At 31.3% G+C, this 24,704-nt stretch overlaps 2 protein-coding genes across 5 annotated transcripts in view; one reads left to right on the plus strand and one right to left on the minus strand.

Moving 5' to 3' along the window:
* LOC149263138 (MADS-box protein JOINTLESS-like) overlaps positions 1-3,451 on the plus strand; it is a 459,590-nt gene extending 456,139 nt beyond the window's left edge. The window contains exons 6-8 of one of the 2 annotated variants that reach the window (XM_089387197.1): positions 2,887-2,928; positions 3,023-3,114; positions 3,236-3,451. In XM_089387197.1, coding sequence (XP_089243323.1) covers positions 2,887-2,928; positions 3,023-3,097 — 117 coding nt within the window. In that variant the 3' untranslated portion in view covers positions 3,098-3,114; positions 3,236-3,451. The remainder of the gene's footprint in view (positions 1-2,886; positions 2,929-3,022; positions 3,115-3,235) is intronic. The other variant, XM_089387204.1, reaches the window with a different exon arrangement.
* Positions 3,452-18,708: 15,257 nt separating this feature from the next.
* The window catches only part of LOC149263140 (MADS-box protein AGL24-like), a 293,922-nt gene continuing 287,926 nt past the window's right edge, over positions 18,709-24,704 (minus strand). For all 3 annotated transcript variants that reach the window (XM_089387219.1, XM_089387216.1, XM_089387221.1), the window contains exons 5-7: positions 19,387-19,428; positions 19,166-19,287; positions 18,709-19,082 (exon numbers count right to left, since the gene is read on the minus strand). In XM_089387219.1, coding sequence (XP_089243345.1) covers positions 19,076-19,082; positions 19,166-19,287; positions 19,387-19,428 — 171 coding nt within the window. In that variant the 3' untranslated portion in view covers positions 18,709-19,075. The remainder of the gene's footprint in view (positions 19,083-19,165; positions 19,288-19,386; positions 19,429-24,704) is intronic.

Consider the following 24,704-nt stretch of genomic DNA (forward strand, 5'->3'; position numbering starts at 1 on the left):
TCTTACGTCTGAAATTCCTTTTCAGATTCTGAGGAGGTCTCATGGCTGCGCTTCAGGGCAATTGTTGCGTCCGGGGGCAGGTCCTCAGTGACCATGGGGGGATCCATCCTCTGGTTCTGAATCACTGTCTTCATCCTTCGAACCTGGGGCGCTGGGGCTCCCAGTCGGCGGAGGAGGGCGGGGAGTCCAGCGCTTGGGCTTGGATTTTGCATTATAACCCTTTTTCGATCTTGCTGTCAGCGATGGGCAGGAATTCTGCAGGTGTCATGTAAGGCGACAGTGGCGGCACCGAAAGGCAGTGTTCTCGTAGTCTAGAGGCTGAGTCCAGAGATAGTCCTTGATCTTGAGATTGGTTTGCTCTGGCAATCCCTTGCTTAAATCTAGCTCCACACAAATTCTGGCATATGTGAAAAGACCCTGTATTTCCCTATTGTAATCCCCCATTAAGAAGCAACCCAAAGTGTTGCCTATTTGCCTGTAAACCTCTACGCGCCACAGGTGAATTGGGAGATTTGGAAGTCTGATCCAGACAGGGGCTTTTGTAATAACTGCAGATGCTGGATCGAAGTCTGGGAACCATGGAGTTAAGAAGAGGCCTGCCGAACCCATGAACCAAGGGCCTTCTTCTAATGCCTCTTTGTAGTCCTCGAGATTGTCGAACAACACTATAAAATATCCTTTTGCACAGAAGTAAATCTTGCATCGATGAGTCCAGTTTTCCTTGATCCAGTCATATAGATCCTTTGAGCGTGGCCAGAGACCATTGAATCTACAGATGATGGCCCTTTCTGCAAATTGCTGGGTGTCATCTGCTAAATCAGGGTAAGAGATCTCAACAGAGGGGACCTCTTCCAATTTGTCAACCAGAAAGGGCTTGGGAGGAGCCTGCACTGGCGGATCTGTCTTTTCAGGCTTGTTGGCATGGACTGCATCTTTATAAGAAAATGCCTTTGCTGAGGAGGATTCTCCGGCAGCTCCTCCCCTCAAACAAAGGGTTAAAATAATGCATGCGTCTATTTCAATGCCGAAAAAAGAAATGGGATATAGATCCTCGAGTTGTTTACCTTCATAGAGAAGCCGTTGAGCTGCAGAGGGGATTCCCAGTTTGATGCTCAGTGCATGCTTGAGATTCTGCACTAGATCCGTCCGGTTGACTGATTGATTTGTATCTGGAATGATACAAAGAAGTTCGAATGCCTCTTTCCATTGCAGATCTGTGCATTGAGGCAGCATGCGTGATTGATTTGCGAATCTTGGATTTGCCCCATATGCCTAGGCTGCATACTGCCCTTCGACGCAGGCTTGTCTTTCCCCTTTTCCAAGATCAATGGAGACGCTTCGTGGGAATCCGTTGGAGCGCCCTTGGCTGCTGCGTCGACAGACTGAGGAGGGCTCCATGGGATTTTAGTGGAAGCGGGGAACTGTTGCCGTTCAGCTCCAGGGCGTTTTGCAAAGTGTTCCGCACGAGCAGTCTCATTTGCTGCCGCAGCATTCATCCAGTGTGCAGCCTGTGCTTCTGCCTTGAGGGATAAATTCCTTGTTCTATGCTCACTGTGCTCGATTCCTCTTGCTGCAGGCGCGTTCTGAGATGCCATGGCGTCCTGAAGAGGGCCATAGAAGCGCGTTGGGGAAGCAGGGGGTCGAGGCCCTGCTGCCCTAGATTTCACTGCAAAGAGATCTTCATACGCCTTCGTTTCTGCGGCGCCAGCGATCATGGTGTGGCCCTTTTGTGAACCTGCATAGGGGAGAAAGCTCCTTGTCCCTCGCCTGTTACTTTCGAACCCATCCGCTGCAAGAACGCTCAAAGACCTGACGGCAGCCGAGGGCATGGATGCGGCAGAGCTAGGGTTCATCGTGCTCGTTCCCTCCAGGGATGTCAGGTTTCAAATTTAAATAATATCACGTGTTGAATTTCATAATTTCTTGAATGTTTGTGAATTATTTGGACTCAGAAAATCGTTAGTAAATCACTGTTTTTTCTTATAATTTTCAAATTATATGAGATATATATACCAGTGTACTAATGAAGTGTGTGGTGTTTAGAGTAAATCAGTTAATATGTGTGGGTTAGTATCCAATCTTTTAAAAAAGAGGCTGATGTTTTTTGGGATTTAAATTATTTTAGTTTGTGCGATGGTTTTCACAATTTTGATGATAGCATTTTTTTTTTTTTTGTATAAAGGCTGTGGCCTATGAAGATAGCATTTTAGCTATAAGTAAATTATTTTTTTATTCCGAAAAAAATCAACTAAACGCGTGGGAAAAAAATTACCATTATCAAAATTATTTGAAATTCATAATGGTTTCAAATTTAAATAACATCGCGTGTTGAATTTCATAATTTCTTGAATGATTGTGAATTATTTGCACTCAGAAAATAATGAAGTGTGTGGAGTTTAGACTAAATCAATTAGTTTGTGTGATTTAGTGTCCAATCTTATAAAAAAGAAGTTGAGGTTTTTTTTGGGACTTAAACTATTTCCAGCCTTTCAAACTATATCCAGCCTTTCAAGCCGTGTGACCGTTAGATTTCACAATTCTGATGATAGCATTTTAGTGTTGAGTAAATTATTTTTCGATCAATATAAATACTGAATTAAACCTATGAAAAAGAACCAATCTTATTTGCTGTGGTCAACATTATTATAAATACTAAATTAAACCTATGAAAAAAAACCAATCTTATTTGCCGTGGTCAACATTATTATACATACTGAATTAAACCTATGAAAAAAAACCAAACTTATTTGCCGTTGTCAAAATTATTTGAGATTCATAACAGCCCTGCATTTGCCATTGGCATACATATGACAATAATTACTATGAAAAAGACTTGTGATAAGCAGTTGTTTCTCTTCTCATAATTAATATATATGACATCATCAGGGAATACAAATGATAGAGGAGAATACAGAACTCCGTGTACAGGTATAATCATACTCAAACTGTACCCACCTCCTTTTTGCTTGCTTGTCTAACGGCTAATGTTGAACATAACCGGTGGTGATATAATGTTGAACAGCTAAAGGAAGCATGTGCCCGTCGTCGTGTGGAAAGTAATGAAGGACGCGAAAAATCAGGATCCCCAGTCATCTGAATCAAATTACATAAATTGTGAGTATTCCATCGCTTTCTTACATCTGGCTATGCAGTTACAGCTATCAGATCCTCATGCTTTTTTAAGTTTATTTAATTAATCGGTGAGTAATCTGGTGAAAATATGTTTTTCTTTCAGGTCGTGTTCGCATTCTAAAATTTCATTCAGGTGAACTATTTTCGGAATGGTTATTGTCATACTTGAAATTGATATCGTTTCAGATATAGATGGGCTAAATTCCAAAGAAGCTAATGATCCATGAAATTGTTAGATTTCCTAAGAATGAAAGTATTGAATTATCATTTGTTAAATAAGTCAAATATATTTTAATTCACAATTTGTTTCTCTTTGCAAGTTCTGGTGAAAAAGATTGATAAAGGATTTAATTTTTTCCAGACAACAAACACAAGGGCTACTGAATGATTGCTTTATAAATTATGACTCATCTCCGTCCTCCAAAAAAACATTATTAAACAATAAAAAACACAAACTGAGACAATGCAGCACTAAGTTCAAAAAACACGAGAGAAAATATTAAACATATATATGAGTCAATATTTGGTCCATATTTACTTTCGAAATTTCTTAGGAATCAGTAAGGCAACTGAATCTTGCTTGCACATTCCCATAAATTTTTGTAATATTATGAAAATTCTTTGCAGGTTGGAATAATTACGTTATTATAACAAGCTACATAGTAGCTAGTACTTGTGGGTTAGTTTAAATACAGTAATATAAAACAGAATATTATAAATATAAAAAATCTTAAATAAAATAACTAATCTTAAATAAAATAACATTAAACTAGCCTCTTTAATAATACAATATAAAACTTAATACTATAAAGATATGAAATATTAAATAAAGTAATATAAACCTAAAATGTCTTAAATAAAATAATATTAAAACTAGTTTACACTTTAATAATATGACGTATAAATTTTTTATGTTTTTATTAAGGAAAAAACATGAAATGAATAATTATTTTAATTTTAAAAAATCAACATACTTACCCACACTACTCAGCAACTATGAGATATAATTGAGACTATGTTTTTATTAAGAAAAAACATAAATAATTATTTTAATTTTAAAAAATCAACATTCTTACACACTACTCAGCAACCATTGGATATATTTGAGACTAAATGCTCCATTGTCTTACACACCTTCTCAGCAGCCATTCAATAGAATTGAAGCGAGATGCCTCACTCTCTTCCCCTTCATAGTTAATCCTTAATATCTAACATAAACGAGTTTTGATAGGGTAAGTCAACTGAGGTCCATAGAATGATGAAGTTTTTCAGAGAATGAATTCTCAATAAAAATAAATAAATTACTTAATGATTAAATAAATAAATTAGTTAATGTTTCAAGGATTTGGTTATTATAATTAACTTAGTTATTATATAATTAATTTAATTTAATTAAAAATACATGTCTGAATGCTAATAAATAGAAAAAGCAACCGCTGTCATATACAATGAAGTTGTCACATTGTCTTCTAAAGTGAAAAGTTGGAACGAATGGCTTGCAACATGGTTAAGGAGAAGTGGGATGACAATTTTTTCAAGGTAAATAAAGGGCGCTAATAAAAAGTTCCTTGCATATGCACATTCAAATTGACAATAAACATGTGTGGACTGTCGATTTTATCATAATTTAATATAATTGGCTTGTCTTTTCTTGACATCTACGATGGCCAAAGTCAATTCACTTTAGTTTTTCCACAACACAATTTCCCTTGAGACTCGGGAGTCAGGAGCATTGAATTTTGTACAAAATGACGACGACATTTGAAAGCGCGTTAGAGTTTTGATCTGAGAAGGTTATAAATAGCTATATATTTTGAATCAGTTTTGGTACAAAATAATGATGGGAGTAAATCTGCCAGGTAAATCAATATTATTTCTTCGATAAATTAATTTAAATATTGTTTTAAAATTTAATATTTAAAATAATAAATTTCAGTTAGTAATGATTAATTTCGGATAAGTTTCATTTTTTTTTGTCAAAAAAATTAATATATGGTAAATGCAAAACTGAACATAATGTATGGTCAATGCAAAAATGAAAACTATATATCTGCCTATGCAAGTACAATTTGTAGAATTGATTGCTCCTCCATAATTTACATGACAATGATGAAATCAATGATGTTATTAAATTTGGGAATTTTTTTCTTTTTGGTGCATGCACTAGGCCTTAGTGTTCATAATCACATGAAACATATAGAGCATGTTAGTGATTAAGGATTTCTATGTGTTCATGAGCTAAAGGTAACCCACATGCATTCCTAAGCCTAATAAGGCAAGGTTTAAGATTTTTCAAAAAATAAAAAATATTGAAAGGATAAAATTGAAAAGATAGAGATGAAAATTTGTTAGCAATTAACAAAATTAAGAGGAGTGATTGAATCTCCTAAAATTAGTTATTTATTCTCAAGGGTGATTTTTTTCTTCTAAATAGTAAATTACATTGTAAAAGGTGAAAATGAATTGTTTTACTATTTTTTTAGACATTTTACCTTAAATCTTCATAGAAAAGCCCATTTTTCCTATTTTAAATGAAAATTCCATTCCTTAATTCAATATGTTCTATTCTAATCCCATGTGAGGTTGTTTGACTATTGGAATTGTCATGTTTTAAGCATCAATAGTTTTCTTCCTTTGAGATGAATGTTCCTAATCTATCTTCCCATACTTTTTGCATGATTATCCTTATTTTATATTGTTACACCTTATATTTCAAGCCATCAAGTTGCAACACATAACCTATTTTAGTTTATCAATTGTCACAACTTTTGTAGTAGTTCCTACATATCATGGGTTTCCCTATTTTCTAGTTAGTACCTCACATTCCATTTTGATGCTCAAGTTTCCTCATCGGTGCAGGAGCCCCATCAGTGTTGCCATGAGTGTGAGGTAAGAAGCCACATAATTCTTCTTATATATTTTCTATCTAGTTCTCTAGTGGGTTCCCTTTTTAAGTTTGATTTACATTTGTATTTATTGTTATTACTTGTGCCCAGGGCTCCCTTATGTATATTTCCATTACATTCATATCCTTTTCTAGACATTGCATATTTTATCATGCATTCTAGACTCGTAGTCCTTGAACTAGACATGCTTATGATTCTTTATGTCATACACATCACCTCTTTGTTATTTTTACATAGGCTTTTTATATGCACTTGTAATGTGGTTTCTCACCTTGTATCGTTTTTCTCCCCGAGGATGTTATGGCATTATTTATTCCTTTTTAATATTTGTATCATCAAAACTACAAAAGTAATCAAATATTGAGAGAATGAGAGAGACAAAGAGATCTTTAAGATTCATGTAGAAGTGTGGTACCATTTCATTAGTTTCATGCTTGAACATAGCAAATATCTTGATTTTTTTGTGTCTTTATTATTTCCTTAGGATTTATACCATGATTTGTATACATATACGGATTCATTCAATTCATTACTCTTGTAATCCTTTTGGACTATGCCTCATTGCATCATGTGTTGATGGTTGATATTATTGGTCTGTTTTTGTGTCTATTATTTCCCAAGTAATAAACATGCCTTACTAATCTTAAAGGAGTATTATAAATTAAAAATCTTGCATTAGCAGTTCCTTCTATATCCTAATTGTGCATGTTATCTACTCTGTGAGTCAATGTGTTCTCAATTAACAATCTTAATTGATGATTTTTTCTTGTATTAGTGCAAAGTGACCCATCATTTCCTTCTCCTTGATGGGCCTTCTCCTAATGATTACATCACATTTATCTAGGAGGCATACCCAATGTTGTAAATTCCTTTGGACTTTATTTCAACATTAGTAGTTCACCGTGCACTTTGTAGTTTACAGTTTCCATTGGTTTTTAACTAAGTGGTTTCCGTTATGTTTAGTGATAGCTTATTCACATATTGGCATTTTTCTTCTACCACGGAATCCATTTTCCTCATTAATGGAATGCAATGCCTTTTATAGTGATTTTCATAAATCGTTATTGATAGAGGGTCAATTTCCATCTAATGCATTTGGAAATTCGTATGTGGTGGTATATTTTCTAAAGTTCTTGTCAAAAGAATCAAATCAAATCATGTTATTGTTTTTACATCATGTTGATGTGGGATTCCTCACTGCCTCCTTTTTATGGATCTCTTCCTATTGATTTTGAATTGTTTGTTAAAGAAAAATATTGAGGGATCCTTATAGTACCTTACGGATCATAGTTATCAAAGGTGGGCCCCCTCAAAATCATATAGTCGAAATTCATCAATGACCCCTAATTTCTTGATTATATAATTGTTCAACATCAATCTATTTATCCAACCGTGTTATAATGCACCATCTACCTCGATGACCATTATCATTTTTGGTGGATGATATAACATCTAACAATGGTCGACATCAATGATCAAAGACCAACTGGTCTCTTAGATATCCAACTTCAATATATTTATTCACATGGTGTATATTCATACATTGTGAAATATTTGTGTTGAAGACCTTAGCCTACGGTGGCAACCCTTTTTGGTGCTATTGCCTAAGTTTATTTAATAATGCCACTAGCTTATATGTAACATTGCTAGTTTGGAGGAACCGTTTGACGATTCATAGTTAGAACTTTCTCTTGATGTACATTGAGACATAGGTACACATTGTATTTTATTATAACTATGATTTATTTTTGACATGGATCCATTATGTATTGCTTCATAGAGATTATTTTTCATTTAATATATTCCATGGATTTCCAATGTACTTGTTTTGTAAACCATGCTTGTTATCCATTTAAGGATGTATATTCCTACCCTCAGGAAGACAATCATCTAACACTTTATCTTTAATTTGAAAGTATCTTTTGATCCTTCGTTTGACATACTTCTACTTGGTTCACTAAACAAACTCTTGATGTTATAATGTATTTCAACAATTAGTTTGTCTTCTACTATCACACATTAAGGGGAATATATTATAGTTATATATGGTCCTATAGACTAATTAGCTTGACTTAATCCATTACTATCTAACAAATAATCAAGTTACAAATCCATTTAACCTTATGTACAAACTTTGTAGTAGGGAAACTTTCACATTAAATTACATATGCACGTTGTTAATTAGAAACCCAAATGTAGCTTAAAATTGACATAAAAAAGACAAATAAAATAATAGATTATTTTCATAGTAGAACAAGGGTAACCCTCCTGAGATTTCAAATTTTTTAACATAAGGCTTGATGGCCATTTTGCAGATCGACAGATTTCACATACAATGTAATGTCCCCTAATAATAATAAATAATATAATATAATATTAAAATAGAAGCAAATAAATGATAAACAATAAAGAAAAGATAATAATAGTAAATAAATAATAAATAATGAAGAAAATATAATAATAATAAATAAATAATAATATTAGAGTTCTAAATAAATATAAATAAAAGTAAACTATATAAATAGTAAAAATAAATCAAGTTGTCAAAAAGTAAAAAGGAATAAAATAAGAAAGAACAAAATTAAGTGAAATATTAAATTAAGTAAAACTTAAAATAAATAAATAAAAGTTGCATATTGACACAAGGAATGTGTGCATGTGGTCCCCTTTCCATTGTTTGGTCTATTTAATAGACGAAGAGGAAGATGAGATTCTTCATTCCTTCCCCCATTTTATGGGGAGAAAAGTGTGGTGAGACAAAGGATTCCCTTGCATTAGTACATTGATTGAAGGCTCATGGATGGTAAACTGTAGAAAGATTATGTGCAACTGAGCTTACAGTTGGGTGGAAAGTCACCCCCAAAACTTTGTTGCAGTTAACAAGATTCAAATAGCATGCAACTCTGAAATTACAAGTAAGGAATATCATCGCTTCAGGTAAGTTTCTTTTGCTCCCATTTCTCAAAAATTCTATGCTAATTAGTTCAATAGAGGTATGGTGATTGTAAATCGCATAATTGATCTAATTATTTGCATGTTTAATTTCAGAGTTGCTACATATGGTATCAGAACGGGTTTCAACTCTATGTGGCCTCTAGGTAAAAGTTAAAAAAAAAAAAAAAAAAAAAAAAAAAATAGTGAAATTTATCAATATATTTACTTCCAATAATATATATATATATATATATATATATATGCAGACTAAAATTTTAACAAAATATACATTTAGCCCGTATATATATATATCTAACAACGAATCTTCGGAACCCTATTTTTTTTTGAAAGGATGATGGATGAAAAATTGTCCCCAATTCATCGTATACCTTTTGATCATATAGGGTGCTCAGAAATGGTCGAAATAGTGAAATAGGAGGATCGCTATGACTATAGCCCTTGGAAAGTCTTCTAAAGAAGAAAAAACTTTATTTGATACTGTGGATGACTGGCTACGCAGAGACCGTTTACATTGACATGTAGAATTGGACTCTATCTTTATCCTCGTCCAACCATTTATTCCAAAAAATAATTAAATTCTCCATCCAGAGTAGATAAGTTCATAATTGGATTACTTAATGTCAAATCAGTACTTCAACTCGAATCTGGCATCTATCTTATGAATAAAATGCTTGGAACGAGTTCTGATCGCCAGTTTTGTTATCTATATATATATATATAGTAAACATGCTAGCAAAAACACTATTATAATATTATTTAAAATAATTCAATATGAACTTGACATAGTTCTTGTTTAAATGGATGCATATACTTGTATACACTTACGGTTTCAAATTTTTTAGGTGAACCCGCAATCTCCAAAATCTGCTTGAGGTCTTTCTCTCAAAGCTGCAGGGCCTTTTAAGCCTAATCCTTGCTCAGAAAATGAATTAACTTCAGGAAATTTAATTTCACAAAATTTTATACAGAAATTTCTTCAAATCGATTTGGCAAAGGCTTGCTTTCAAGGGCTTTTCACAGAAACCGATTTTTATTTTTATTTTGAAGAAGTTGTTCTCGAAGGCACAAAATGAATTTGTGGAACACTGAGAACTAAAAGAGGCTACCAAATTTTCTTTGGTGTGAAATTCTCTGCCGACTTGGATGTCTTGCAAGATAGCAAAAAATTTTGAGTCAAAGCTTTGAACAGTTAAGAAAATTGCTCATAAGAAACTGTAAAATTAAATTTAAATTTTGAGCCAAATCTCTTGGGCTAGCCGAGAGCTGTCAAAGATCGATTTTCTCTGAAGTCGATAGCTGGAAGAGGCTCCTTTTAGCCTCTGGTCAAAGGGTTTTTAAAGAATATTTTCTTCAATTATTGTCGCAGACATTTTGATCCTTCTTTTTCTAACCGAGAGCCGTAAGCGCTGGTTTCTTTTACTAGTTGTGTGAGGGGTCTCTTTGGGCTTAAAGGATCTACAATTAAAGCAATTTTTTTAAAGGGTTTGACATTTTAAAATCTAAGAAAATAAAGGGTTTGAAATTTTAAAATCCAAGGAAATAAATTCTGAGCTTTTTCTTACCTAATCGAAAGTTTTTCCATGCAGATTCTCCTTACATGCAAGCAAAACTTCTTCTTTTTTCTTTTTTTTTTTCCTTTATTTTTTTCAGTACGAAGAAAGCTAGATTATATTCATTCTTTTAGGAGATAACATTACATCTTCAATCGGTTATGATAGCCTATTAGAGGAACCAGATATGGCAAGGAAGCCAATAATGATATATCACTAAGAGGGAGCCCATAAAGAAAAAACAATACCTCATCCAATATGTTCATGATATAAGTATATGCATTTAATGGAACAACAAAAATAATGAGGATGAGAATACTTCTAGTGCTATGCAAAAAATGCAAATAAACGAGGTACTTGATACATACCAGAACTAGCAATGAGATGAAAGTGGATTAAGTACCCAACAGCTTGAAATCCTGAATATGGTGCAAAATATCCCCCACTGATATGCTCATCTTCCAGAATATTTTTTGTGAAGAAAGGCCTTTTTTGACAGAGAATCAGCTACTTTGTTTTTTGCTCTATCAATATGGTGAATAGAATAGTCCTTTCGAGATTTCCAGATAGAGTCTATTCTGTTCAGCCACCCCGAAAGATTGAGATTTTTTATGGAGTGAGTAGACTTTACATGATCAATTATGACCTTTGAATCACCGAATATTTGCAAATCCTGGATGTTTAGATAGTCACAAAACTTTAGGAGACCAGCCAATGCCATTGCCTCTGCTTTGTTGTTGGACCCTTTCCCTCTATGCCAAAAAATGTCAATATGTTGGTTCTCCATAGGGATAATAAAGACACCACATGCACAAAAACCATTTTGAGCCGCCCCATCAAAATAAGCACGAGGAACACCCGTGGGATCTAGGTTTTTTCCCTGCAGCTTTCCAACTCTCAAATGGGAAATGGAGAATTGGCAGGCATAGTACTGGGAGAGAATGTATTCAAAAACAAAGTTATAATTTTCCTTCTTGTTTGGAAGAGGGCCCTATTCCTCCATTTCCATATAGCCCATAAGGTTAGTAGCGGAATAGGCCTCCAGTCCGATTTTAGATTGCTCCACCATTCAAAAGCTTCCTTAAGAGAGAGAAAAGAAATCCCACTGAAACCGAAATGGTCTGCTAGGTTCTTCCATATCCCCTGTGTATGAAGACAGAGTAGGAATATGTGAATGTTACTTTCTTCGTTCGATTTTCAAATAGGACAGATAAAAGGCCCGCTTCAGTTTCTTTTTTGAAGGTTATCCCACATCAGGCTCTTATTGTGGAATACAAGCCAAGCAAAAATGGTAATCTTGTGGGGGAAACCTAATTTCCAGAAAGTAATAGGGAAAATGTGATCCTATTGAATGGAACTGTCATGTTGAAGATGATTGTAGATATCCTTTACAAAGACAGTCGACCTTCCCATGTACCCCCTCTAGATTAGCTTATCCTCCACCTCCGATCTAAAAATTTCCCTGTTCCTCATAGAATAAATGTTTGATTACATTTTGAAAATATTATAATGATTTTAATGCAAATATATAATCCATTTATAGTTTCATGTCAATCTATCCAAAATCAGTTCAAAGTTACAGAATTATTATGTGTGTAATAATTTTGTGATCACTTTAGGGGATGTTGTAAATTTTACAAATAAAATATTTTATGTATGAACACTTACCATTTTTTGGTTGATTGAAAGTTTATATTGTAGGTAGAGTGTTGGAATGGGGTATGAGATATACACCACTATTAAATATAAAAATATCACCACCTACAAAGGACCCAACAACATAAGTGGAAGTCTCATGTTTATGAAATCTGGCTTCTAAATAAAGAAAATTTGGGTAGTTAAAATTTCTTTAAATTTTTTAGTATATCTCATGCAAACTGAATGTTCTGATACATGTGAGATGATGAGACAAAAATCCTAGGAACAAGGTCACTCTTGTGACATTGAAACTATGTGAAACTCTTTGATTACCTCATGGTAGTAAGTCATAAATGGCATCTTGACCATTAAACTTCACGAGAAATGTAGTGTAATTTATGTTAGAGCATGTGAGATGGGAACTTAGATATAAGACTCTAACAATCTCTCTAATAATCCCATATTGGAAATCTCTATGACAGATAGATCACCCAAGATTGGGGGTTTTCTAGACCTGGAAGGGTGGGTGACTCATGAGATAAGAAATTTGTCACATGTTGGCCGTAGGATGTGAGCATAAGAGGGCATGTCCGATGTAGATAGTGAGTTAAAAGTTTTACCTATGGAGGTAAGGCAAAGACTAACCATAAAGACAACTATTAATTTAAAACCTTACATGTTAGAAATTCAAATTATATTGCGGAAAAATCCAAGTTTTCTATAGAAGTATTATTGGCTAAGAAAGAAAATGAACTATAAAACATGTGGCGTTGATTTTTTGGTGTGGGTATTAAATGGAAAACTACTAGAAATAAGTAGTTTTATACACAAGATCATAGGGGAATTGTGTTCGTAAGGTTATAGGAAATGGAACAATTATATTCACATCTAAAACTTATTATTTTTGTTTGCAATATTGAATGTTGGTAATATATTTTATTGTAGGAAAAGTTTGTCATATAAAAGGAAGCTATATTAGGGCTAGCTGTAGCCAAAATGAAATAACATAAACAACGATAAAAGAAGAACAATTGAATGGAACCATATTTTCTATGTAGCTAGATAAGGGATAAAGGCCACTATTATAATGAAAGATATTACACCTAGGTTAGTGCCACCATAATCAAAGAAGGTCCAAGATCAAGAAGAACATTGAGGAAAATGTACCTTTAAGGAGGAGGGGATTGTGACACCTCCTTTTCATTTATCCAAAGCTTGTGATGAAATTAAATATTTGTAAGTTTGGGTTACAATCACTCATATTACATACTAAACTTTATTATGTGATGTCATATTTTATTTTACTAATAAAAATTCTAGAAATGAAATATCGGAGAAGATAATGTATCACCATGCCTTGGGGAGGGGGGGAACTTGACTAAGGAGGAAAAAATGCAAGTGGGGTGGGAGAAGTCCTAGACTACTCAAACAAATATTTTTTCCCATTTATTTGATGGTTGGTATTCCTAAAAATCTTCTAGCAAAAGGATGAGAAGATGAAGGGTCGAGATGTTTTTAAAAAAATAAGGAGAACCTATCAAGGGGTTCTTGGTTCTTAACTTCCCCTTAGATTTTTCTCATAATATATCACTCATAAATTTTATTTGAAAAGGGAAATGGTGGTAGATCCCAAATAGGTTCAGACCTTCTATCTAGTTAAGAGTTATGAGTATTGGACTATGTGATAGTGACTCATTTTTTCCAATCTGTCAAGGGGAGTAGCATTCACTTTTTATGTTAAATCTAGTTTGAAAAGTGTGTGCTAAATCCTTGAGTTTAGATTTCCCTCAACGCATCAAGATCTCACATGGAGGTGAACAAATGTGAGAAAAATTGTAGTACTATTGAGCCTAAGGTATGGTGGAATGTTTCTCACCCTAATTGAGTCTAAGGATGTGGGGTCTACTAAAGGCTCGTGAAATTAGACCTCAAAACAAGTCATCTTGGCATTCATGCCATACGTTTCTTTCTAAGAGGTTCCAGGTTGTGGAACTTTGAGGAGAGAACGAAAATATATGAAGATACCTTGGGAGAAATTTTATATGCTTTCCTTATATAATTCTCAAAAAATACTTTGTGGAATATTGGGGTTTGAGAGAAATGACAAAGTTCACATAAACTCTTTGATGAATTGGCCCAACAAAATGTGGTTTCGTGGATTGTGATGAGACAATGTGTGGGAATTTTTGATAAAATAATTTTGTGAAAATGTGAAGCCCCATTACCTTGATTAGGATTTTAGGGTTGGGTATGTTACAAAATGGTTTTAGAGCTTATTGTTAATCTCATGAAGAAGAAAAAAAATCGATACCCAATATATTTAATTGAGAATTAAGGCACTAGATATGTTACAGAAACGTAGAATGATTGGTCTCGTCGTTAGCATGGATCAAGAAACATTATTGCAAATGGATAGGAAGCATAGGTTATTCAATCAAAAGGAATTTATGTGCTCACATTCAACTTCATAAGATAGACCTTCAAAAGTAATGCATTTGGATGAAAATCTTAGATACCAATGCTAAGAGGATTTAGATAAAAGTTTTTTAATTACACCTATTAATTCTACATTTATAAGAAATACAATCTTATTCTAAGAAATCAAGGTAATATCCTCCTACTAGGGTACTTCAATGCTAGAATTGCAACTAACCAACATATTCTTTTAGACGAGAATTCAAACCATAATTATTTATATATAATGGGGACCTTGTTTTAGCTAATAGGTACAAGAGAAACTCTAAATACATGACTAAGAATGTGTTTGGTACTGAGATAGTTAAGCTTTGTAGTTCTCAAGACCTTATAATTTACAATGGTATGATGAAGTGGCCAAATTCCAATTGAATGAGTTATATTCACAAGTTTAATATTAATTCCATGTGTTTATTTAATATCTAGTAACCATATATCCAACCAATAGTAAAATTTGACCTTTTAGATGACCATGAATGTGACCTCGATCATAGATCATTACCCTAACTCTAAACATTCCCATGCAAAAACTCCTATTGAAGAAATTACAATAATCAAAGGCACATATTTTTGATAAAAGTAAATTTGATATTTTCTTAAATAACATTAAATATTGATTTATATCTCCTAAATTATAAGGAAAATATTGAGTTGTAATTCTACAAAAACCATAGACTACTTCCATTAACAATAAAATTGCTCATAAATCCGCTAGGGATGTTTCTAATGAGTCCTTAAAGCTTCATAAAATAAATATGTACAAAACCAGAACTAAAAGGGAGAAAATGCACTATATAAATAGAAAGCAAGAGCACCTTTAGCACCTACATAAACTTTATCAGAAGAAGTTTTGAAAAAAAAAAATTATAACCGATAAAACTAAAGAAAATAATATTATTCCCTTTAGGATTGGAAATCCTACCTTAAAAATATCTATGGATCAAATAATTCCATGGAAATTATACCCAATGTATCTATTGAGGATGAAGTTTTTCCATAGAAAACATAGAGTTCAAACTTAGGTAGCTCACCAATGAGAAAGCCAAGGGCATTGAAGGCCACCAAGCTAAGATATTTAAAATCAAAGGGCATATCCTCTTCCCTTACATATGAAAGCTTTTTAATTCAATAGTGAATCATGGTTTCCTTAATCACTAGATACAAAGACTTGTGGTTCCTATTTTAAAAATTAATGATCTGAAAAATCCTCTAATTATATGACCATTATGATTAGCCCCATTTTACACAATTTGTATAGGACTGTTTTTGAAAAGAAGATGTGCCTAGGGCCCAAAAGCCATGGAAAAAGAGATAAAACTCAAACTATATTTAGGAGATACTATTTAAGTATGAACTACCTTGTTACTCTTACGATCAATCTAGAGGAGTGGCACAATAATAAAACCAATCTCATGTGTTGTTTCATTGAACATATAAAATCTTTTGATAGTACCTAAGATAAACCATTGGAATAGTTATGGAAGAGATAAAGGTTCATTGCAAGTTGAGGGCTATTGTGATAAGGTTGTATGAGAAAATACTTTGTATGTTAAGGAGCATTAAAGGATATTTCAAAGAAAGTATTTACAATATTAGAGTCAATCAATGCTATTCCTTGTTCCCTACCATTTTGGGCATGGATTTGACAAGCTAGAAGATTGATTAAAAGTAGCTAGTTTCATTAGCCAATTTTCATGGGTATAATCATCACTCTTCTTCTTTACAATGATGTTATTATCCTTATGTGAGGGGACCTTATGATATTAACAAGAAACTGATAACCCTTAATGATTTCTACTCTAATATAAGTATGACTATTAATATTAATAAAATGAAAGTCATGGTAATAAAATCCAATAAGATTTGCATATGACAACAACTTGGACAAAGTGTCATCATGTAAGTATCTCAAAAGTTACATTTGTCGGAATCTCGACTGGAATTTTAACATTGAGAAGATAAATGGAGGGTGAAATCTTATCATAGGCTTGAAAACTTGTAAATAAGTAGATCTTAGTTATTTTAAAAATTTTACTCCTCTTTGAAAATCTTACTCCTATTATTTTATATGGATGTGAAGCTTGGGGAGGTAGTATCTCTAGAGAGTCACTCCGAAACATAGAATTGATCCAAAGGAATTTTTTTAACATTGACTTCAAAGTCAAAGGAAATAAACCCTATCCAATCCTCCTAATAGAAGTGATCTTCTCACTCATTAAGAGTATCCCTATGACCACATACATAATGTATAAGATAAAGTTAAACAAATTGGAATTCAAGAGGCCTCCTAAAATCGCTTCACCAAAACCATAATTAGCTCAAACAAGGATGACATAAGACTATACAGTTTTGGATAGACCATTGCACAATAAAGGAGACCGTATAACAAAATAAGGATAGTATTAAAAATATTGTTACATCAAACTTTTGAGGAATTTTTTTGTGAGATAAAAAATTAGAAAAAAATAAATTATGATACTATAAGGAAGTGATCAACACCAAATTAGAATATGAAAAGTGCCACTCCCAAATTACAATTAAAATTTTATTTTAACATTATAATAGAAAAGAGAAAAGGTGAAAAAAAGATAGATATCCAAAATATTTCATTTTTATTTTTTTCTTCATTTGCAAATAAGCAAAATAGTTTCAAACATTATGATTGAACATATTTAACTAAAATATTAAATTAAATATTAAATTTTGAGTTATCACATTTCATAAATTTAATATTTTGATGTATATTAGTTAATTTACTTAAAAATTAATAATGTATATTAAATTATGGTGTTATGTAAGTACATATACATAGTGGTATAAATGTTTTGTTTTATTTTTTTATTATTTTAAATATATTTTTAAAAGACAAGTGTCAATTGCACATTGAGCACAAATGAAATTATATATTTTCCTCCCACTAAACTCTAAAATAAAACTATTCACATAATAATAACCTTCTTTTACATTATTATACTATAAAATTTTACTAATAATATATAATAAATCTATATATGTAAATATAGAAATAACATCTTAATATCCTCTTATTAATAACTTTATAAAAATATATTTATATTTTTATAAAACTATATATTTATCTTTTTATAAAACTATCTTGATATTAACAATATATTCATATAATAAAAATAAAATGATTTCACAATATTTGAAATACTATTTTCGTAAACCACAAAGCAATAAATCAAAATAGAAATTCATTTATATTTTTTTTTAAACTACATTTCATTTAAACAAAAAAAAAAAAATTAATAACTAAAACATCAAAAATAAAATAATATTATCTCCTAGTTTCTCCAAAACTTCCATCTACTTCACACAGCACAATGAAAATAGTCTCATCTTTCCTGTAACAAAAAATATTACTGTAAACAAATAATATTTTTTAATTGGTATTAGTGTAAACAAATAACATTTTTTTAATTGTAATATATATTTTCAATAGATTACAATTACCTTGCACTTTGAGTCCAAAACTCAAATGTGAAGTTAAAACATATATCCCTTTGCCTCGCGTATTCATCTATTATTAAGTACATGTGAATATGAAAAACAAAAAATGGAAAAAGAGAGGCGCATGCTCCATCGCAAACCTCTAATTTATCAATAATAACGTTCAATTTTGGACACATACACCATTAATATAGCCATGGGAGGAATGATATATTAATAGAAAACTTTAATTAATGAACATAAGGTTGGACTTGAGATAACATTTGTAATTTATTATATATATTTTATATGTTTTTCAGTTTATCATATATATTATCATTATATTCCATGTAAATATATATCTGAATATTGTTCCTTTGTGAGATAAATACTAAATATTAAAAAAATTATAAATATTTTTCTTTTTATATTTCATAATGTATATTTGGATCTTATATTTCGGAGAACAATCTAATTAAAAATTTATATACAATGACAAAAAATACTTAGTATATAATTATTTATCACTTCTATAAATTTATGCAAATAAATAAATAAATAATAATTTTAAAATTACAAAAACAATACATTGTACCATAGGATACAACAACGTGATAATATTATATAATGAGAATTCATTTAGTATCACTCACTCGTTGTCATTACTAAGAGTTTAATGGAGTCCATGAATTTATTATTCACTAAGAATTCTAAGCAACGGTACATATTTTAAATAAATTTATATTCCATAAATGTCAACAAGGAGAATATAGTTTAATGGAGTCCATGAATTTATTATCACTAAGAATTCTAAGCAACTGTACATATTTTAAATAAATTTATATTCCATAAATATCAACAAGGAGTGCCCTGAAGAAAAATGTCAACCAGGAGAATAAGTTTTGTATGATATGTTTGGAAATGATATCGTTCTCCCGGAGGCACTTTTAATATGTTCTTAATGCAACATCACAACCTGAAACAAAACAAAGAACTTCACATAAGTTTTAGCAAGTGTAATTTAATCATAAAAAATCATGTTAAACTACACCAACTTACCCCAACTGTAAAGAAGTATCAGAATCAGAAGATTCTTCAAGATAAGCATGGAGTGCTTCCAAGTTGCTTATACATTCAGAGGACTCAGGATCTTGGAGTGCTTTGCTGCATAACTCCTTTATCTGTTGGTGGATAAAATAATTGAGAAACTTCAACATAGTTTGGATTAAATTTGAATCAATACATACGTAGAGTAAAGTTAATCCAATTGTTTAAAGTACCTGACGACGGAGGTTTTTATTTTCCTCGCGCAACTTGATCTCCTATTAAAAATGATGGGCAGAATGGTCAAAACAATGTTAACATAAACCAGCTCCTTCATATGAACAATATTTCAAAATAAGATATATACAATATTTTTTTTTTAAAGTATAGCACCTCTATGAAAAAATCCTGAAAATGAAAATATGATAATTTTATTCGATGTCGTTTATTATTTTACAGTTTCGAAAAATTGTAAGAAATAATTTAAAATATAGTTCCTTCAATGGAAAATTATATAATAATAAAATTTGAGTAGTCTTTAAGAATACTCCAATAAAATATATTATGAAATAAAATATAATATTTCAAATTTAATATATATAAATTAATGTAGATGTTTATAAAGTAGGTCTTTCCGATGGGATATGCTCATTGATTGGGATACACTATTCCAAAGTGAAACTCCCCGTAACATTTTGGGTTCTAGCTTATCAGTTAATATTGTAAATGTTAATTAAACTATCCTCTACTTTTAAAAGAAACATTTTTTTATTCATAAAAATTAATAAGTATCGTTATATATTTGTCTAAAATTGCGTTATCTAGATATCAAAGTCTCAGAATGAAAATGGACTCTTAAAAGCTCTACATGCCCTTTCTTGGAGGAATATTTAAACATTTTCTGTTTAAAAAGGAATAAACTTCCCTCTCCTTGGCATCTTAATACTCTTTGATTAAAGGGAAATATAGCTCAATTTTGCATTTGCATATGGTGGAGATATACAAGCTCATTAATAGTTAAAAAGAAATATCCTCAATATAAACATTGTTAAGTTCTCTCAAGCCATATACTATTGGTTAATCTTTTGCTGTAAAAGTCTTTTTATTATGTACTTCCATAGTATTTAAGATCATAAAAATGTGTTGGGAAATATCCCACGATTTTGGTGTAACTTGGCTTCTTCTTCGAACCACGATTTTAAGACCTAAACCTGGTTATCATGTATATCATAATAACTCACTTTTGGTGAGATTATTCCTCTCTTTATCTTTACCTTTACCTAAAAATATTCCCAAGCTTTTTTTTTATAAGTTTGACCAACATCTAGTTTTCAAAGACATAATTACTTATATTCTGATTTATGTAGTTAAATATCTGGTTCAAACTAATAATACGGTTATTTGAGGAATAATACTCAGTAAAGATAGGAATTAGATTATAAAATCATAAAGTACCAGATGAATAATTAAACATTATTCTTATTTCTAAAACTAGGAAAATAAATGTGATAGAATCACTTTAACATTAACTTTAAGAGACAAATTTATATATATATGGGGGAAATAAGGGCGACCGCTCATATTAGTTAAATAATTATTATAACAATTTTTTTTTATAAATTATTTTAATAGTAATTTATTTAATATTATTTAACATCATTATATATGGAAATAAAGGCAACGCATAATATTAGTTAAATAATTTTTATAATAATTTTTTTTAATAAATTATTTTAATACTAATTTTTTTAATATTATTTAACATATTTTTGCAATACTATAATGAGAGTATAGTGGAGTAATATTGGGTAAATTACTATAGTAGTAATTTTTCAATATTATCCCATTAAAAAGGTGATGGTGGTACATATGATTCGCATCAAGTAGGTCATGCTAAAAGATCATTTTTCTCCTCTTTACATCACTATTACTAAAAAAAACCTTATGCAAAATAAAGAGCTAGCATTATTTAGAAAACTTATTTCCTAAAAGAAAATCATTCATTCCAATGAATTAGAATAAGTCAAACCACTAGATTTAATAAATATTTCAAAAAAAATTGAAGAAAATGTTGATGTTTGAAATTGACACTCTAGAATCCATGTCAAAAATATACTTCAAACTCTAAAAACCAATATTCAATATTCAAGTGGATATTAACATATGGGATAGAATTCCTTATATGTTTAAAGGTGTTTAAAGGTATAGTTGTTAGGACCAAAGTTTAACATTCTAAAATTGTTAAAAAATATGAAATAAATGTGAAATGTATTTTTAAAAATAAATTACAACCACTATTTAAAGTAAAGTTTTACAAAAATTAAGTAAAAATAAATTAATTACTATTTTTGTAATATTTTAGAAATAAAAAATGAAAAAACAAATTAAGAACATAAATTTACAATAAAACAATAAATATATCTCTAATAAAATCCTTAATAAAAAAATTATAAAAATATAACAAAATTTGTTAGACAAAAACAATAATTTGTTAGTTTCTTAATAAATAATATGTTTGTAAAACCTCATGCTATTGATAACAAAATACAATCAAAATACAAAATATTAAAAACCTTTATAACAATCTAGATACTTATAGTTTTATAGTTTTCTATGTCTTACATAATTCAATGAACATGCTTAACTAGGAATTCAAAACAAACCAATAAACATTTAGAAGCGAGATGTAACTGTTTGCACCCTAATGTTTAGCCTTAGTTGTAACCCACCTTAGCATTATGATTTTATGTTAGGGAACATGATAGAGTGAAAGAACATGAAACTTTATTTATTTGAATATACCTAATTTTCTTTCCCTTGTACTTAAATCTTCATATCATCTTTTTATAAAGGTTATTAGGGAAAATGAAAAGACATAATTGCATCTTAAATATAATATTACAAATAAATTTAAATAATATCAATTGCATGGATAGCAAGTGGAATACTAGGTCCCACAAACTTAATTACTTGGGAAACTACAAGCTCATCATTAGAATATTATGCACATATCTTAGCCTCGTTGAAGCATATCTTCTTGACGAGTCTATTAAATTTCTTATATCCTTCATGCATAAATAATAATGGCAACTTATTAAGTGAAAAAAGGGTAGTAAATAAATATAACATCATTTAACATATGTATTTAAATATTAGAAAGTATAGATGGCATTCAAACCAAATTGTCATATATGATCTTTTAAAAGTATTGTTATTTGATTAGTACCATGTGGATATTCCATTGGAATATTCATCACAATAAATCTACTAATATATATGAAAATTTTCAAAATGTACACTATTAAGGGTAATTTTTTATTAGATATTTGAATGTGTTAATTTTGAATGTGTTAATTATTGTTATTGTGTATGTATATTATAATTGGGCGAAAAATAGAGAACAAATAGAACATATGCTCATAGACCATAATAACACAAGATATGACATTGGAAACCCTTATGAGAGAAAACCTAGCGGGAATGTGACACAACCCCCCACTCACTCCTTTTCTGAATGTAAATGGAATCAAGTACAAAGAAGTAACATGTGGACTCTGCTTCTACAATATAAAAACCCTCTCTATTTGTTCTCTATATATCCATTCTCAGCTACTCTTCTTATCTATCTAATAAAATGCACTATAATATAATGAAACCCCTTTTCCTCATAGTCGCTTGATTATAACAAAGCTCAAGTGCCTCCTAGCAGTTAAGTTTCACTCCAACTCTTTACTAAAGTTACAATATGGACTCTTCCAAAGTCTTTTTCATCTTGATCATGTGGCTAGCCAATTTTCCATGCATAATGGGGCCCAATGTGGCATCTTCTTGAATCATGGTGGTCTAAATAGGAATGTTAACTTCCAAGTAGCTTAACTTTTACATACAAACTCCAGGTGAGTCACTTCTTATCTCGTTGGAAACGTATCTATGTGTGTAATAGCACTAGAGAGTGAAAGACTTAAGAAGGAAAGTTTTAATATAAAAATAATGTCATTTTATGCCTCAAACTACTTTCAAAAGGTTTGACACCCCAATTTGTGAAACTAGGAATACGAGTAAAAATGGTCCTATAGGTTGATTCCTCCATTTTTCCACTCTGAACACATTCAAATCTGCCCCATGAAATAGTTCATAATGGTAGCATATATTTCTTCCTTCTTGCACCAGAACCTCTCTTGTAGCATATCCAACCACATTTGTCTCCACTTTGAAAGGACATTAGAAGTTTGGTAATGCCAAAATTGGTTCTTGACTAATCTTCTTGTTTAACACCTAAAATTCCCTCTGCTAACGCTTTCCACACTAGAAACTCTAGCCACTCACTATTATGGCTTCAAGTCATGGCTATGAATTTCCTAAAGTACCATGCTACCCCACTGAAACTCCTAACCTCAAAAACATTAGCAGGCACCAACCAATTCATAATGGCCTCCATCTTGTTATTGTTATTGTTAGGATATAGTTCTTCTTTAATGTCTCTAGCACCTCCAACAAGTGTGAGATGTGATCCTCGTAGGTAGCATTTTATACCATTATAGCATCTAAATAAATAATAATGAATTAATATATAAAAGCTCGAAGTGTATCATTCATTGACCTCATAAATGTTGTTGTTGAATTAGATAGGAATATTGGGAAAACAAACCATTCGCAAAACTTTCCTACTTTTGATGTCAGTCTTCGAAGTATGTTTTGCTCAAACTTGAGCCTAGTGATATCATAACTAAAAATATAGCTTCGTGAAGTATTTGATTTGGTGTTACTGATCTAGCAGATCATCTATCCTAGACAAGGGGAACTACTGATGTATAAGATCATCTGTCCTAGACAAGGGGCACTACTGATGTAGAAGATCATTTATCCTAGAAAAGGCATACCTATTCTTCAATGTACTTTTTTTAATGGCTTGTAATCAATACACATACACTAGGCCACATCCTTATTTATCGCTATGATGATGGGTGACTCACGTAGCATAGTGCCTGATCGATTGACACCTTGTTCCAATACATGTTGCAGTTGCTTCTTTACCTTGCTTCTAAAAGACACTGGTTTTACATATCAATATTTGGTTATGGAGACTCAACCAATATTTGGATATCATGCTCCACTTCCATCTTGGGAGTTATCCCTATAGTCTCCCAGAACACATCGTTGCATACTTGTATCAACTCTTCCAATTATTATTTATTTTATTTAATGCACCCCTCAAAGGATGAATTGGTGCTCATGGACTCTTCTACCAACTAATTTTATCTCTAAAAATAACAAAGCATTTTCCTTGCCAAAATTAATCAAATTTTTAGTTTGGTTGACACTTACAGTGATGTCTTCAACTTGCCCTTGTGCACATAGACAATGAAGGAATATTCATCATTAATGAGGTAGTGCTAGTTGGTTCTCTACATGACTATTGAATCTAACATGTACATATAGGGACTCCTAAATACAATACCACCCACGTCTAGTGCAACTACATCCAATTCTACTTCATTAATAAATTCAATACCAATAGAAAATTTGATTTTCCGTTATTTAGTTACGTTTCTCT

Source organism: Pinus tabuliformis, chromosome 6, assembly GCF_031772625.1.
Source record: "Pinus tabuliformis cultivar Carrire ecotype Pingquan chromosome 6, CPIR1, whole genome shotgun sequence".
Classification (NCBI taxonomy): domain Eukaryota; kingdom Viridiplantae; phylum Streptophyta; class Pinopsida; order Pinales; family Pinaceae; genus Pinus; species Pinus tabuliformis.